The sequence below is a fragment of the Lutjanus erythropterus genome, chromosome 2 (assembly GCF_056507025.1).
Source record: "Lutjanus erythropterus isolate fLutEry1 chromosome 2, fLutEry1.hap2, whole genome shotgun sequence".
NCBI lineage: Eukaryota > Metazoa > Chordata > Actinopteri > Lutjaniformes > Lutjanidae > Lutjanus > Lutjanus erythropterus.
In genome coordinates, this window is record NC_139318.1 from 38,306,929 (window position 1) to 38,324,748 (window position 17,820).

The 17,820-nt window shown below is 39.3% G+C and overlaps 1 protein-coding gene across 2 annotated transcripts in view; it reads right to left on the reverse strand.

The window, feature by feature from the left end:
- ece1 (endothelin converting enzyme 1) overlaps positions 1-17,820 on the reverse strand; it is a 41,308-nt gene that overhangs the window by 12,773 nt on the left and 10,715 nt on the right. The window contains exons 2-10 of one of the 2 annotated variants that reach the window (XM_084739169.1): positions 15,582-15,668; positions 11,685-11,823; positions 5,912-6,124; positions 5,655-5,779; positions 5,384-5,530; positions 3,759-3,824; positions 3,220-3,408; positions 1,896-2,038; positions 1,572-1,686 (exon numbers count right to left, since the gene is read on the reverse strand). In XM_084739169.1, the coding sequence (XP_084595295.1) occupies positions 1,572-1,686; positions 1,896-2,038; positions 3,220-3,408; positions 3,759-3,824; positions 5,384-5,530; positions 5,655-5,779; positions 5,912-6,124; positions 11,685-11,823; positions 15,582-15,668 (1,224 nt within the window). Of the gene's footprint in view, positions 1-1,571; positions 1,687-1,895; positions 2,039-3,219; positions 3,409-3,758; positions 3,825-5,383; positions 5,531-5,654; positions 5,780-5,911; positions 6,125-11,684; positions 11,824-15,581; positions 16,233-17,820 lie in introns of those variants that run through there. The other variant, XM_084739162.1, reaches the window with a different exon arrangement.

The window sequence follows — 17,820 nt, forward strand, 5'->3', positions numbered from 1 at the left end:
TGTCCTGGTGGAGAACAAATTTGTGGAACGTCACACCGTGAGTGAAATCACAAGCAACAGGAGATTCATAGAGCAACGTGATTCAAGTAATACAGTCAGATATAAAGCCAAATGTTTGTAGGACATAAAAGGCGTTTCCACTCAAACTCGTCAAACACTTTTTCAACATCTAAGGATAGTATTATCTCAGGAGTTTCAGGGCTGGGGGAGCCGGTTATATTGAGCAGTCTCCTGATGTTGTACAAGTTCCTTCTGACCACGACGCAAATTCGTCTGCTGAAATCAGAGTTGGTTTGGCCTGTTGTTAACGTGAAGCTTAAATTGCAGCTATGACATTTTGATCCACATTAAACAGAGATATGGGTCGACAATCGATTCGTTCGAGAGGATATTCATGTTTTTTTTATTAAGAGACAGCTGGTGGCTTTGGATAAAGTTGAAGGTAATCAGCCATGACTGAAGGATTCAGAGTAAACTTTAAATGAAAGTGTGCTTTATAAAATTTACTATATACCCATCTGGGCCCGGGGTTTTATCATTTTGTAGCAGTCTGACTGCTTCTTGTACTTCAGCAGTTGAAATTGGGGTTCCTAAACTGACAGGAAGGCTGTCCTGAATATAATATTTTTGAATCAAGACTGTGATACATATAATGTTTTGGTTTAAAGAGCATTTTCTTATTTATATTTTTTAGTCAAAGCATTTTTAGGCACATACAGAAGACAGGATGTAGAGAGTAAAATCGGGTTTTGATGCATGTTATGAAAAGCCTACTTTTCAGTTGTGGAAGCCAACATTTATTTCAGTTTTAGCTGCAATGTAATTATTTTTCAGACACAGGGACATTCAGCAACATGAAATGTTTCCCCTCGTTCTGCCGCCCCAGCCATGTTGTTACCTGTGCTGCCAGGTACACATGCAGATCAAGAAATCAGGTTTTTCCAGCAGAAATGTAGCTGTGTTGAGCAGATATTTGTTTTAAACCTCCAACCCCAGTTAAGGAAACCAGGTTTGTCCTTTACATGTAGTTAAAAAAATGAGGTTGAAAGTCAACATTGCGCACTGACTTACAGTTCTCATAAAGTCTTGCCAAACTGAAGGAAAAATTCTGCCCCATGCCAATTCCCATTTATCTGCATTCAGTATAAATGAACCCTCTGCCAACTGTCTCACACAAAAGAACAAGAGGTCAAATGAAAAGCCTTTTAAAACCAGCTGTCTGGCTTTGGTACATTTCCTCTCCCAGTATGTACTGGCCTTCTAAAAAGCCCACACACACTTGGACTGATAGCACATTTACAAAACATTTAATGAGTTGTACTAGTTTCTTCACACTTCATATAAACATTTAAATGTTTAATGCAAAAAGCAGAAAGGCATGTCATGCCTAATCACTTGCACTCAGTTAAACATGTTAACATGTTAAAAATAAACTATTTGGATGAGAATCTGCCAGCAGGTAAATGTGCACTGTACCCTCCTGTTTTTATCCTGCTTAATCCAATCTTAGTGTTTAAATCTTTCTGTGTCATGCTGGATTATAGTGACTATAAAAAAATCTCATCTCTCACCTTCTTTGTTCCGTACATGACCTCAAGGAAGCGCTGCTCTGCATCCTGAAACCTTTGGTCCAAAATAGACACCATCTTCCTCACCACCTTCATTATCATGTAGTTGTTGAGGAGGCTGGAAAGGATATCAAATTCAATGTTTTGTTGCCCTCTTCAATACTGCCTGGATGCTGATCCTTTCATTAGGAGGATTTATATATGTGTATATTACGTAAATCTCCTCATTTCTATTTCATTTATTTACTACCTCATTATAAATCAGAGTGAACACACAGTCAGATACCTTTATTTGACATAAAATGGAAAAAAAAACATTAAATGTACCTTTTATTTGTTTTAGTTATGAGGTCAGAAACTTTCTGGAGGTATTCTTTGGCATAAACAACCACTGGCTCTGACTCGTTCAGCGGCACGGGAGCAAACACTTCTGTGAGGTATGGCATCCAATCCACTGCAGGAACCAGAGTCTGGAAAGACACAGATAACACAGAATATATCTGGCAGAAGAAAAGACCCAGAGTTTACCTCAAAACACAAAGGTGGTCTTGGCCTGCAGAATCTTAAAAGCTACTTTTGGGCAGTCCAACTACGGATATTGGTGCGTTGGATTAAAAATGACTTGGACCCGAGGTGGGTGTAGATTGATTGTAGATTGATTCTTGGATAAAGCACATTGGAAAAAAAGAAGATTAGAAACAATTGGCATAAAATCTGTTGAATGTGTGGGGAAAATGTTAGCAAAAAGGGCCAATAGCAGGTAATAAAGATCCATCTTTGTGTGACTTTGGGTGGACTCGGACCTGGTTATCATTAATAGACAGTAAGGTATCCAAAGGCCAATGGTGAATGCACATACTAAAAATGAAAATAATTTAGCAACCACAGCGATACGGCCAGATCATCATAGTGTCCCAGCAATGTAATGAGCAAAAAGAAAAACATCCATGACCTCTTAAAGTTCCCATCTTCATCTTTGCTGCTGGAGTTTCACAGAAAAACAGCGTCACAGAAGTGAACAGTGACCAGTTTTCAAACGTACAAAACAACAGAACAAAAAACATAAAATGCCTCCATAATGCTCGTCTGTTGTGATCCAAGTCTCCTACAGCGCCGACATGCCAAGTTGGTCACCCTTCACTTACTGTACGGTGTTTGGGAGATTCTGCAATAATGTTTTCCTGTGAAACTCCAGCAGTGTTTTGTGGACTAACAAAATAAACACAACCCTAAATCAGCTTAGAGGCGAGTAGATGATGACTGAATTTTTATTTTGGGGTGAACAATTGCAATAAAAACTGCACAATGGATTTTTTCTGCAAAGATGAACATCTATAATTCAGAATCTTGCTGAAGAAGAAGAAGAAGAATACTTTAAAGTCAAAATCTCTCTCCTATTCTTGTTTCTTTTTGGTTGTGGTATCTTCTTGAAATAATGTTTTTTCCTCTCTTAATTACTTTAATCAGTAATTGAAAATTGAAGAGCTTTTGTCTGTATTGTCTTGCTGAAAAAGTCCCACATCCTGAAGATTTATATTTACATTTGCACACAGTATAAAGTATCACTTCCTTTAGCACAACACAGTAGAAAATGATAATCTTAGGTCCTGTATACTGTTGTTGTTTTATTTGGAAACCAGGTGACACTTACTGTCAGATCCTTGGCCTCCATCTTATGGTAGATGAGCTCCTCGTCTCTCCTCTCCTCCTGAGGGACTGTGATGTTGGCCAGAGTGGTTTCAAAGTCCACGATCTCCTGCATCAGCGTCCGAGACGTCTCCTCGGAGCCGCCCAGCAGGACCCCTAACTCCACCAGGAAGTTGAGGTATGCTGTCAGATACTGCAAAGTCCAAGAAGGCAGGGCGGTGAGGTGGGAGTGGTGGTGTGTGATCAAATTCAATTATGAGAGTAATCCTAAACTATGCAAATACAAGCTACTATGCAGAGTATTTCCCCTGGAGCTTTTAATATTTTTTAACTTGATTTGCAAAAATCTACAGCGAGCCTTTGGATATTTTCTCAACTGAATTCCAAGTAGTTTTTTTGTCTTTAGCAAAGAAAACTCCAGATGTTTATTTGATGACCTGACTTGAGCTTTAAAATCTTTTACTTTTACTTCTCAAAAGTGTACAGTACACGCTTCATCCATGTGAAACCAGTGAAATGCTATAAATTATTCACCCACTGTACCTTTTCATTTGCTGTTTTGTTGAGGTAGTAATCCCGTGAAGGTAGTCCCAGGCTGGACTGATCCACCTGGAGACAAGACAAACATCTTATGACTTCCAGTTCACCCTCTGTTTCCGCGCTCACAAACAACCTTTTGTTTTCAATCCTGTGATGCCAGCATGCAGGCTAAAAGCAGAAGCTCGCCGCAGATGCTATCAGTGCCATTTGTTATGGACTCATGACATCTTACAAAGGAATGGACTCTCATGTCAAACTCGCAGTGTGAAATCAAGAGCACTGTGATAACGAGTGGCTTGTCCCCAGAGATAAAACTCTTGTCCCCTGAGGGACGTCTGTTAAAGCTGCTTCTGTTGGAGGGAATCTGCTGTGAGGATTCAAACACGCATGCAAGTTTACTGGGATGCAATCAAAGTTTCAGGGAAAAACACTTGTTTTTGTTTCAGTTTCAGCAACTTAAACAATTGATATTCATTCTCCACTTTTCACATATTGTATGTGGGGGAATCGGATTTTAACCAGTTAATTGTGATGCATTTAATTGCTGCTGTTGCAATATTTCTAAGATATTTTTAGCTCTTCAATCAATGCCGTCTGGTGTTCGACCAAGTGGTGCCACCTTTGAATCTTTTGTGAGATTTTGCTGGAAAAAAAAACACCAAAAATTTCATGGTGGCGACTACAGCCATGGCTGCCATGCCCCTCAAAAAACGATATGCTCTGTGGCCACAGTGGTCTTGATGCCCTGCCTGCACTGCACCAACCAACACCAACGATTTCACCGTTTACTCCTCTGCCAATACAGCTTTTAGCCACCAGTGCCTTTTGTTGAGACTCTGATTGGGCAACATTAAGTCAAACGTTGCACAAATAACCAGGGCTGGGTTAGATTTTGACCTTGTTTGAACTGCTGGAAAAGTATCAGGCTTTTCAAGTGTGATGACTTGCAACAAAGGGAGAGCGTGAGAGAGAGACATGCTCATGTGAACGAGTGCGAGAAAGGGTCGACATGATATAAACTTTTTTTTATGAAGTCTAATGTTACTCTATAATTCTGAGGTTTACATTGCAGACTGGAGTCTGTTAACAGTGACAAACAGCTAGAGCCATGTTATGCTTGTCTCCTTTATGAAGCATCTGTCTCTTCATTGTGCCGTCTTTCGCTGTAGAAGCCCATTTCCACCAATGTGATGAAAAAAATTATCACGTAAGTCATTATGATAACTAAACTTTCTCAAAATAATGAGTTCTTTGATAAAAAAGTTATTATTTTGAGATACGATCTAAAAATATTACCTAAAATAAAATCATTCCTTTTTAGATATGTTTGGGGGGCATTTATGCCTTTATTTTGATAGGACAACTTCAGTGAGGACAGGAAAGGGGATCACATGCAGCAGAGGGCTGCAGGCACACAGAAGACTCACAGCCTCAGTACAACCAACTGAGCTACCAGGGAATCATTTTTAACCCTGAAGTTACATTCTTTATTTCCTCAGACTTAAAATCAGTGTTTTATTTGATCTGCTGCCCATTTGATCTTTGGCCTTTAAGTGTCTCGATCACCTCTTCCCAAAATGTTCTTAATTTAAGATAAATGCATATTGTAAAATCTCTGGTCCTCTCACCTGGATGATGTTACTGTTGGAGTTTTTGGAGTCGGTGCTGACAAACACGGTGAAGAAAGGCGAGGTGCGATAGTTGGCTGACACCATGCGCAAAACTTCCTGGAAGTTGTCTTTGTCCCAGGGTTCAGTCAGGGCCCATCCTCCTATCTGAAACAGGCAGACACATTTAGAGACAGCTGTATACAAGGAAACTGGTTCTTTTAATAGAAATGAAGACGGACTGAAATGACGAACACGTTTGATATTGACACACTTTATGAACGAAGCATACCTGGCTGATGAGCTCCTGCAGTGGTTTAGCTCCTAACTCCTCTATCTTGGCCTCATTCATGCAGGCCTGATAGTATCGCTGGGCCTTTTCTTCAGCCTTACTCAGACCTTTCATCGTTGTGTTTTCTGCCCAGGAAAGATAAAAGATAAATAACATGAATGAAAAGCAAAATGAGCTGTAAAAAGACACATTACACCTTTGTCTGGGGTAAAGGCAGCTGAGGACAATGAACTGGACTCTTACATATGGACACTTACCTAATAAATGCTTCATTACAAGCATGTTGTGCTCCCAGAGGTTACTGAAAGGCCCCCAGCGGGACTTGCCCTCAGGGAGGGGGTTGTTCTTCACCCACCCCCCGCAGGCAAAGTTGTAGAAGTCATGGCAGGGGTCTACGGATCGGTCCAGGGCTCCCATGACCGCGCTGGCCACAGTGATGCATGGCTCTGTTAGGCACAAGCCCGGGTGAGCTGCGGGAGAAGAGATTTTTGTAAAGAACACTTTTTCATTTGTACATGATTCACTTTCAAACACTCTGCTGTATCAGCCCTCTAGTACAGGAAACACTGTCATTTTTGTGGATCAGTAAGGATAATCGGAAATATTTCAAGGTAGGACATCCAAATATACGTGTGGGTCTGCAGACCATCTGGAAACTATTATTTCATAAGATGTGACAGCCAAGATACACAACCTGCAGGGAATATTTCTCCTTGTATAAATCCTTTATAAATAATTAAGTGAAATGAGATGGTTGATGACTTTGTCTTGGTAGGAGGCAAAAGTTAACTATTGCCAACCAGCAAGTAATTAACTGATGAAGGTTAAGGATCATGGATGACAGCATCTAGATTTTTTAAAGGGACAGCATGTATCTACTGATGGACAAGAGGTTACGGCTCGGTCGAGCAGGACAACATTAAAGTTTACAACCCGGGCTAGAACGAGCACGAGCCTCTCCATGCACGCTTCCATCCGCTCAGTGATACATCTTCAGTAACCCGGTCAGGATTTCTGGGAGGAGACGCTGTTGTTGAGTTTGTTTAAAGCATTTTTTGGCGTGTGTGCCATCTACTTCCATTTTATTCAAGGGAAGGCAGACGTCTGCGGCCTACGATGATTATTTTCATAATTAGTTGAGGGCGTCACAACTCTTTCAATTTCAAAAATCGAAATTAAAAGCTGGGCCAGCGATTCTCCTGTTTTTTTCCTCTGTCCCCACATACATACACGTGCATCCTGCGCATGTCTGAAGAAAAAAAACAACACTTCAAAGTCGACACAGCTTACCATTAGCCTGCAGCTAAGCAGCTCAACATGTATCTAATTCTTTGACTGACTCTTAACACTTTTCTGTGACTCTAGCAACATGGTGGCAACAGGAATTTGGAAGTAAAATGTATGCAAATGACAGTCGGAGCATAAAAGCAATAATCTGCTGATCACTGCCAGCTATGCCATTCGATAATCTAACAATGGCATAGCTGTCAGTGCTAAAAGAAATGTTAGAATCAAAAATCAAATTGTTAAACCTTAAAATCAAAGATCAAACTGAATCATGGATCTGGAGAATCATGACAACCCTGGATTTATCAGCGAATTATTTTTACAATTAATCATTTAGTCTACGGAAATGGCAAAAAAATGTGAAAAATGCTCATCACATTTCCCCTGATCCCAAAATGACGTCTTCACATTGTTTCTTTTGTTAAACTAACAGTCAAAAACCCAAAAAACAATTTATTGTCAGAAATGACAAAGAAAAGCAGCATATTCTGACATTTATGAAGCTGGAACCAGCAAATGTTTGACATTTTTGCTTGAAAAATTACTGCAACGATTCATCAATTGTAAAAATAGTTGGCAACTAATTTTCTTTTTGATCGATTGATCAATTAATTGACTAATTGTTACAGCTCTGGATCTCCAAAACTCAGCAAATCACACCAAAACAATCTAGATGGATAAAAGGCACTGCAAGTAAGAGGGAAAATACTGGTTGTGTTTTTGATTTTAGGGTGAACTGTCCCTTTCCTCTTCCTTCTAAAGGGTATTGTATTGGCCAGTAGACACATATCAGCGCTCCCTGGTCGGTGCTACTTGCTGAATGAGACTTCCAGAGAATGGGTATTTTGTATGTTGTGTTCTCGAGAACATTGTTAAGCAGAAGTGATTAGAGGGGCGGCACAGAGGCTTTTGGCTGCTCTCTGTTACTTTTTAAAGTCTAAACACAAAAGCTGTTTAACAGGAAGAGCTTTCGAAAGCCAGACCGAGTGTTTAGAGAAGTGTAAGTGCAAGTACAATTTCGGGGGCCAAGTCACCTCTAATGCTCGACTTACAGTAAAGACTTTCGCCACCTATCCTCCATATAAGGTATGAGACAGAGACGGACGGAGCCAAAGTTATGAGCAACGATGAGGTTAGGGCCCCGTGGAGAATTCATCCTTGTTCCTTTTATTATTTCAACGTGTGATCTGACATGCGGTTCTGAATGGGAGGAAGTGGCATTAAGTTTCCCATGGTAAATTTGAGGAAACCAACGCAGATCAGACGTCGCTGCCTGGATGTGATGGCAAATCCACAAGCCCTTTTTCCGTAATGAACAAGCTCAAGGGAGAGATTCGGAGTTGTTTTTAGGCAGCTTAGCTGAAGGTGGGGCTTTGGTTTAAAAATAATAAACCACATATACTGTATTAACGAGCACAGCCCTGTGGTTATTCAGGTGGATGAACAGATAAAGAGATACGTGCACATTCAGTGTGAGGAGGCTGACTGGGCGTTTACAGGTCTTTTTTAAAACTGGACACTTTATTACTTCCTTCTCATACACAATTAGATTTCATGATGGGACTGATACTAACTAAATAACTGAGGCCTCATTACAGAAACGTCCTGAAATCCTGTCTTATCTGAGTTTAGGATGACACTTAGTATTTCTGGTATTACAGAAATATGTTTCCTTATCTTATTTCATTACAGGAAATTAGATATCACAGAATCACCCTAACTGAAAAATGTCTTAAGTGAAGAACAAACATTATGACTGAAAGGCTACTCAAACCATAAGACAAAGCTTTAAATTTCCTGAACCATTTATTAATGGGTATATATCAACTGCAGAGGCGAATAATTTTGAATGTGATTGATGTGCTACTTCTGTTCATCTTGGGGGGTGTCCCACGTGCCACATTGATTAAATGGCTAGAGTATCTCCACAGGAAAAACCCTCAAAAAGGGGTTTCCTCTCCTACACCGATATGATTAATGCCTCAACCTCAAAGCCAAAACTGAATGTCAGCGATCTCGTCCGTCAGCAGTGGTACATGCAGTCTCATGTACTTTCTATCAGATACAGGCATGACAGATTGAGTGCCAACTGAAGAATTAAGTTTACAGCTCTAGTTAAAAGTTTTTAAGTTAAGATAAGATACATGGTCTGAGATAGGATAGGACACAGCCATAAGTTTAGGAACTGCTTCTGTAATAGGAAGTCAGGATTTGTTCTCAGTTAAGATCGGACAAGAAGTTAGGAAATGTTTCAGTAAACAGGCCCCTCAGAGACCGGAAAACATTTGACCCTTAATAAGCCCCGCCCCATTCCCCTTTGCTCTCCAATAACAGTTGAGAACATTTGGTACCTTGGTCAACTTTCTCCTTTCCTGTAAAAGTGACATATATTTACATCTTAAGTTAGCTAATGTAAGCAAAACGCTAGTTATCTAAGTAATTGATGTTTCATGTACATTAGCTAGCAAGGGCTAGCTGAAGTAAACAAAACTTTTGCTAACATTAGCTAACATAAAATGTGGACACATGGCATGATAACAAGTCCCCTAACAGAATCTTCAGTTTATTTTCAACAGAGATTAGTCTTGCACAAAGCCCATGTAAGTACAGGAATCAAGAAAAGGAGAAAGTTGACAGATACCAAGTTTGTTCAGCTGTTATTGAAACACAGAGCAAAAAAGGGGAGGGATGTAGGAAGGGTCCAATGTTGCTTCCAACTTATTTCCAAAGATGGTAACAAGAACTGATGTTTATCAGACATTTCCAAATGTTTTAACATTTTAATAACATGACTCATTAGAGAACAAGAAGAATCCTGGGCACCTCTTCTGCAATATCTTCAGACAAGATGAATGCGGGTTGACTTTTGTATTTTTTATTTACCTTCCTGTATTCAGTAGCTTTATAGACACAAAACACCTTTGTTTATTATTATAAACAGTTTGACATTTTGAGAAATATGCTTACTTGCTGTGTCGCCGAAATTTAGATGAGAAAATTGACACCACTCTCATGTCTGTACAATAAAGGTGTAGCTGGAGCAAGCAGCCGGTCAACTTAGTTTGGAGATGCTTGGTCAGCTTCGACATGTTCAGTCTGTGTTTGTTCGTGTTTGATAAAGTTTGGCCAGTTTGCCATGCTTTCAAATGGACAATTCACCCTTCCTAAGTTCCACTTCCTTTCGTCCTGCTCTCCAGTTGAACTTGGTTCCTTGGTCTACTTCCTCCTTTCCAGTTTCCTGTACTTAGAGCTCTGTTTCAGTTCTATGTTTCAAAGAAAACCACATTTTGAAGATGGATAAAAATGTTGCTGGATGACCTGTAAAAGCGACATATATTCAAATCTCAAATTACCTTAAGTTATCAAAACACTAGCTAAGTAACTAGCTAATCCACATCAATCATTAGTTACTTAATTAGCTAGCATTTTGCTAATATTAGCTAACTTAAGATGTAACCCTCTGTGTGCTCCAGTACCATACTACCATACTATTAGTACTCCAGAAAAAAGATTTAGTATGTCCCAATACATGGTACGTCAAATGCAGTATGTCAAAAATACCAGGATGCACTTCTGCATCCGGTTGCATCTCGCAGTATGCAAGCCAGCTTGCTTGTCTGGCTATTTTGACCCACAATCCTTTGTGTTGGGTGTAGGTTAAGTTTAAGGCACCATATTATGAGGTTCCAATTGTATGCATACTGCATGCAACAGTACATACTTTGTAAGGGCGGCTGCAGTACATACTAAAAAGTAAATGTTAATTTAATATAATAATAATTGAAAAGAAAAAAGTTGACTGTGATACCAAATTTTCTCAGCTGTTATTGCAGCACAGAGCAAAAAAGTGCAGGACTAAAGAAGGGTCGGGTTCCCCAACAGTATGTTTTATGAGTATCCATAGCAACACAGCTTGGCATGCCAGTATTACCGGTAAACACACTGGTACAGTTGTGTATTTTTTGTTACTGTTGTGTTGACTGAGGTTATTTATCTTATATCTTGAATACATAATATAAATAATTATAAGATTACAAGACCAGATCTGTCTTCATTTTCCAACTCATGACAAAGATGAAAAGTTCACTTGTGTTGTCTTCTAAACACCACCCCTTGTACCAGATTTTCTTTTGGTATTCTGACATTTCTTGCATACTTGAAGACATCAGTCAGGTAATTTTTAAAGTGAACTGTTTGATCTGTTAAGTGTGCTCAACTGTTTTGTTTGGATTTGTTTGATTGGTGCGCCGTGAGCTCAAAGAGGTGGAAACAGCTAGCCTGGGTAACAAAATCTGGTAACAAAAAAAAATATCTCATCAGCCTGTTTCTTCGCCAAAAAATATTCAGGCACATAAGCCCTCATAAAACAAATTGTCATTTTTACACTTTGTTTTTTTGCACGGATTAAACAAATGAGGTATAATGTGTTATTCTGTGATCTCTAGAGGATCTGATAGGTGGATTTTTGTTTCCAGTATTCACTACAAGCTAAGCTAACGAGCTGCTGGCTAGCTTAATATTTACTGTAATGGATAGACATGAGGGGTATAAATCTTTTCCTTTAACTTTTTTAAATAAAGCAAATAGGCATAACAGGCGTTATATATATATAATAGATTAAAAAGGACAAAACAAACTGAGTTTTCATCAAAAGTCCCCTGGTAACTGGCACCCTCACAGAGACCGCAGGTGTTTCTTTTCACTGTATGTCACCACCGAGTTTAAATAAAAGTCTGAACTCACTCTGTTTGTAGAAGACCCCGGTTGTGATGAGAGATATGAACAGGCCCACAGACACCACACACAGTAGAAACAGCAGCCTCCTCTCTCTCTGTGTCCTGTCTGGCCAACATGTGGGACCTCGGCCGTGCAGAAGAGTCACCTGCGCACACACAGACACACAATAAAACCTTTAGACTGAGTAGCACCAACAAGGATTCACTTTTAAACCTCATTAAATCATGGCTAAACTTTAAATCATGTTGCACCATATTTAAAAACAGGCTTAAATTAAGAAAGATTAAATTTAAATCTCGAGTTTAGTTTTTTACTATAAACCAATATTATATTTAATTCTGTTGCACCAAAACCTTAAACTCCACTTTAAAATATGATCCAGTATTAACTTTGAACTTGAACTTTTAACTAGTATTAACTTTGAACCTTGAGAAGGGTTAACTTTTAAATTGGCTGCTTTTTTTTAGATGGATTGAGCAAAATAATCACTTAACAAACACAAAGTTGGTTAAGGGACAAAAACAATTCAATCAAGTTTTATGGCGTGTCTCTTCTTTCTTACACTCCAGTTGGTTGATCCGTTAAAACAGTCTGCCAGTTGCTGCCTGGCAGTCTATTTCACCTTAATGTGCTGCTGTCCATTTTTAATATTCTATTACTTGGCTATATTGCTCATTAATTTGGCCAACAAGATTTTTCAAAAGACAAGATATTAAAGTTTCTCTGCTTGGCCATCAAGAGGAGGCTAATGGCTAATAAACGATGTAATGTTTTATTAAGCAATTCAGAGCACTCAAAAGTTTTTGAAACGTTTTTCCCTCCTCTTTTATACTTATGGGGCCCTGACAGTACTCAAATTTATTTTTTACATTAAGAAACTTAAATTTACCATTTTAAACCTGGTTTTGCTAAACTACAACTAATAATTTCGATTAAGTAAATCTTGATAAGGTTTAGCTTGGTTAAAAAATATAAAATGACTTTTAAATCAGCTTTAAAACACATAAACACACACTCTTAATCATGTTATTTGTGGAACTAGTACAGTGTGGAAAACATTGTCTACAGTCAAACAGCTTCTCAGGGATTTGATGACAGGTTTGGTTTCAAAGCACAATGGCTTTTCTATTATGACGCTTTCGGCCCTCCCACACCGAAAAGGTTAAGCATTCATCTATTGTTCCCTCACTTCTAGGCTAACATGCACTCATAAAGGATATTTTCCTTTTGCCCCAGATCGGGAAAAGACACAATAATCCTGTTGAGCCATATCTGCTGCTTTTGTGGTTCACCTGTAAATGGCGGTGAAGTCAATGAAACGAGTCAGCTGAGGACAACAGAAACACAACATGACAGAATTTATACGTTGGAGGAAAGTCCATACTTTGTGGTCAGTGATTAAACACTGATGCAGTGGATCTTGCACGTACACAACCTGCTCTTGCACTTTTTTCTACTGAATGTTGCTTTAGCCGAGGCTGCCAAAAGGGAATTTACTTCCGACAGGAATGATTCCAAGGGTCACTAACAAATCTTTGATGGGGCACGTTTAGCGCTCTGGCCGGTCTTTGAGTATCGCTGCTGTAAATAAATGCCAGATCTTGGACCTCACGTACATCCTGTGGAAGTCAATTACCCCTGAAGTGTATATATAAGGATCCGATTTACTGCTATTAGCTCAGATGAGAGTTCAACAGTCAAACTTAATGTGGCCGAATCAAATGCCAAAGCCACAGTGGCTTCTTAATCCCATAGGCTCAGTGTGTTAGGTTGGTTTGGACCTAAACTGAGTGTAATTGAGAGAAGAATCCTGCTGCCAAGCCTCTGCGCTTTCCAGCTGCAGTTTATTGCAGTCTCTCAAAAATGCATTTTATTACCCTGAAAACCACAATAAAATGATTATTATGTCAAGGTCTTGAATAAAGAGTTCTGTTCGAGCTCCTCAGGTACACTTCTGGTCAAATCAAGTATCTGAGGAATGAGTGCACTGAAAGAAGTCAGCTCCTTGTTCTGAATAAAGATTTTAGAACTAGGACAGCACATTTTCATTAGCGTCTACAAAATGACAAAGAACGAAACTGGAACCAGCAAATTTGACATTTTTGCTTGAAAAATAGCTGAAAAGATTTAGCAGTTATCAAAAACAGATTGCAGATACGGGCATGGTATCAAAGAAAAGATGTGAAATTTGATCTGAATTTGTTATCAAAAGTTAGATGCACAATATGCTAATTGACTACAACATGCAAAATATGTTGTTAAAAACTACCAACTCTAGGATGAAGTGCAGAGGTCTACAGTGTTAGACTGTTTAAAACAGAAATTCAGGCCAAAACGCCTGACACAAATCAGTGTTTAATATTTAAAGGATTTAGTCAGTGTGTCTGTGCGTGTGTGTGTGTGATGACTGCTTTGTACGATAAAACTGTCTTGTTGTTATGTTTAATACATGTAATTTGTTATGCGATCTCCAGTAAAGGAGATCTTGATACCAGCGGGAATTTCTGCATAAATAAAGCTTAAACCTTATTAAGGTCTTACAGGAAGAAAAATCCTCACTTAAAAAGTTACACGTGTTGGCATTAGTTCAGAAAGAGTCATTGTTTTGTTCTAAAAATGGTTTTAAACAGTGAATTGTGCATCACAAAATTACACACAGATCTGCTGAAACAAGAGCTGGACTCACCGTTTCTCTGATCCTGCAAAAAATGAGTCACAGCATGAAGGTAATTTTAGGGTTCATAAAGTGAACCGCACAATGGGTGGTTTTACGAAACTATAAAAGATGGTTCAATAACGTCAAGTTAAATTGTTCGGATAAAAATAATGACATTTAACATAACAATGTGGTTTTATACCAAATAAAAGTCTGGAGAACACACAAATCATCCAACTTTTATCAATTTGTTCTCCCGACTAGCATGATTTAATTACTACAGATATTAAAGGGACAGTTCACCCCACAAAAATGCATATTTTTCCTCTAACCTGTAGTGCTCATTATCCATCTAGATAGTTTTGTGTGTTGGTGAGGGTTGCAGATATCTGCGGAAAAGATGTCCTCCTTCACTCAAGTAAAATGGAACAGTAACCTACTCAAGATGATCCACAGACCTTGTTGTTAGGAGTTTCATGTAAATAAAGTAATTCATTGAATCTGCTCACAATAAGGTCTGTGGATTACCTTGAGTAACCAGGTCATGGTTTCTGGAAAGAGACACTGCTGTTGAATTTGTGTGCGTTTCTATTTTTTGCCGCTTCGAGCACCACAAGTCGAGTGCCATCTAGTTCGATTATATTCAAGAGAAGGCAGACATCTCTACAGCTGATATCTCCAAAACTCACCAACTCACATCAAATCAATCCAGATGAACAAACAGCACCACAGGCCAGAGGTAAAATATGGATTTTTGATTTTATGATGAACTGTCTCTTTAAGCTTCATCTAATATTTCAACCCTCACAGTGCAGCACGACGCATCTGTTTAGCAGGTTGTTCTCTGTAAAGTATTATGGAGCAGTTTTGAAATCCTAGCCTCCAAAGAAACATGTGTTTCAACAACAAAAGACGAGAGAGTTGATATTATATCACGAGTGTTAGTCAACAAATCACATCCCACAAGGCGCAGACATACAATGTTTCAGCCGAAAATTGAGCTGGATTAATGGCTTCATGCCCCAGTTAAAACTTTTCAAAACAACACCTACAATGACACAAAATTAGTGGATGTTCATCTGCAACCAAAGACACTTTTTTAGTTTACATTTTGCTGAAAAGGTAAGACTTTAACATGACATGACAGGAGTTAATTTTCAATATGGCATAAAACCCTCACGGGCCTCTACATTTTTCCTAAGTACTGGCAGTAATGCATTAGTTTATTTTTAGCACAGGGTGTTTACCTGCATAGGTGATGATGGGTAGATGTCATCACCGGTGGAATCCACCAGGTCCTCCTCGTCCAGCGTGGCTCTCTTATACGTTGACATCTGAAAAGTTAAATGCAGAAAAGACTCTCTCAGTGCTTCCATGTTCCTTCCAAGCCACTCTCTCCTGTCCCACTCACATGTGTGAGAGAGTGTTTGTGTGTGTGACGTCTATTCCTCAGCGGTCTGTGAGGGTTCGGGGTAGGGTTTCCCTCTAAAATCCATCAGGTGGTATCTGGTTTGTCTCTTTGGAGTAGAGTTGACTATCAAAGACTGTATCAGTCCTCTCCTTTTGAAGGCACTTTTCTGCTCCCTTCAACCCTAACAACACCTCTCACAGCCCCCATGGTGTGTACCCCGGGGGCAAGCGTCAGCACACTAACAAAAACCTCCTCCTGAAAGTCCTTGTGAGCTCTCCTTGTGGGTCCCTCTCTTCCTCTTTACCAGGTTTTGTGGCTCTTCCTGGGCAAACTTTTTTTTTTCTGGACTTCCTCCTTTAGTCCAGTCTATGCAAACACGGCACGAGAGAAGACGGAACGAGTGAAAAACAGGAAGGAGCACTGACTTGAGCGACTTACATGACTGAGGCTGGGTGTGTGGTAGTGATTGTGTGAATGCGCGTGTATGTGTGTGTGTGTGTGTGTCTGTGAATGTGTAGGAGTGCATTCCCCAAATGTGGTTTCACTTAGGTTCAGGGAGGGAACCTAACAGTTGTAGTTCACACCCAGTGTCTTTTCTATAGGACATGCTGCACTCGGGGGAGGGGCCCAGACAAAAAAATATCCTCCTCCCACTACATGCTTGTAGTGGCTGCCCATGGTAACGGTTACCTGATAGCCATGACAGTCAGTTCCTCTCCAGTTTAACCCCTCACCCACAGACCCAATACCAAATCATACAAATGCTGAATTTTAGTACTTCAGTCCTCATTAAGGTATTTAAACTTGTGTTTAAAAATCTATAGGCTTAAAAAGAAAGCAAACAAAATGTTTGTCACCTTCACACATTACCACCATCCTGCTAAAACAGTGTACACACACACACACACACAGAGAGAGTTAGAGGGGCTGTGACTGATCTACCAATTAATTTTTAGGATTAATCAATCAATTGTTTAGTCTATAAAAAAAAAAAAAGTGAAAATTCCTCAGAATTCCTCATGAGAGTAACAGCATTAATAAGGCGGTACTGTAGTGCTGCAGAGATGACCTGGACTAAACATCTTGTTCTCCAGATGAAAGAAAACATGTTTGTTTGGTACAGACCTCAATAAATATCACATCATCATGATTTTACTGCAAAACAAACCATTTCCTCTAATCGTATTGCACAACGCAATTGCAATTTCAGTCAAATTTGATTTACCAAATCGTGCAGTCCTATTTTATGGATAAAAAATTCTGATCTGAGAGCATAATACCACAAATATAAATAGAGTAGAATGTTTTATTGCAAATGTGCAATTCAGAATATCTTTCTTTTCAGCTTTTCAAGCCATACTGCAACAATACAAAGCCAAACTAATCTTTCATGTGAAAACTATTTAAAAAAAATACTTAAATGGAATTAACACAAAGGTTTGGTGCAGATCCCGCACACCATGGACACAACCTGATCCAGCCTCTCTCCTCTGGTAGGCACTACAGATTACTTTACATCAATCAGCAACAGTTTCTTCCCACCTGCCATCACTCTGATACACAGTTCGATCAGGTATCAGTACAACCCTGTGCTCCTGCATAAGTACATTTAGACTATTAGAAAGCCGGAGTCAGAGCCCTTGTATGTGTACACACACACTATGTAGCACACACCACAGATAATTAAAACATACAATCTGTCATCCAGGTAAAGCGTCGCCCTCACAATAAAATTGAACCTTATCAGTCCCAGTCAGATACCATTATTCTAGCCACTGTTAAAGTGAGTGATTTATCAGTCAACATATCAATAGCTCAGTCCTTACAAGCACAACGATCTATCACTGATAGGCAGATCTAAATCTTACACATATACAGCTGTACACAATCCATCATAAATCTTGACTGCAACAGCAAATATTCTTTACTTTCATGGTTGTTCTGAAAAAAGACCACGTGCAATCAGTTTTGGCATGGGACTGAATGGGATAAATAGAATGAGTTTGTCTTTGCCCGATGTCAATATTTAGAAAGCAGGGCAGCAGATGGCTGATAAATAATGACGATAACAAAAC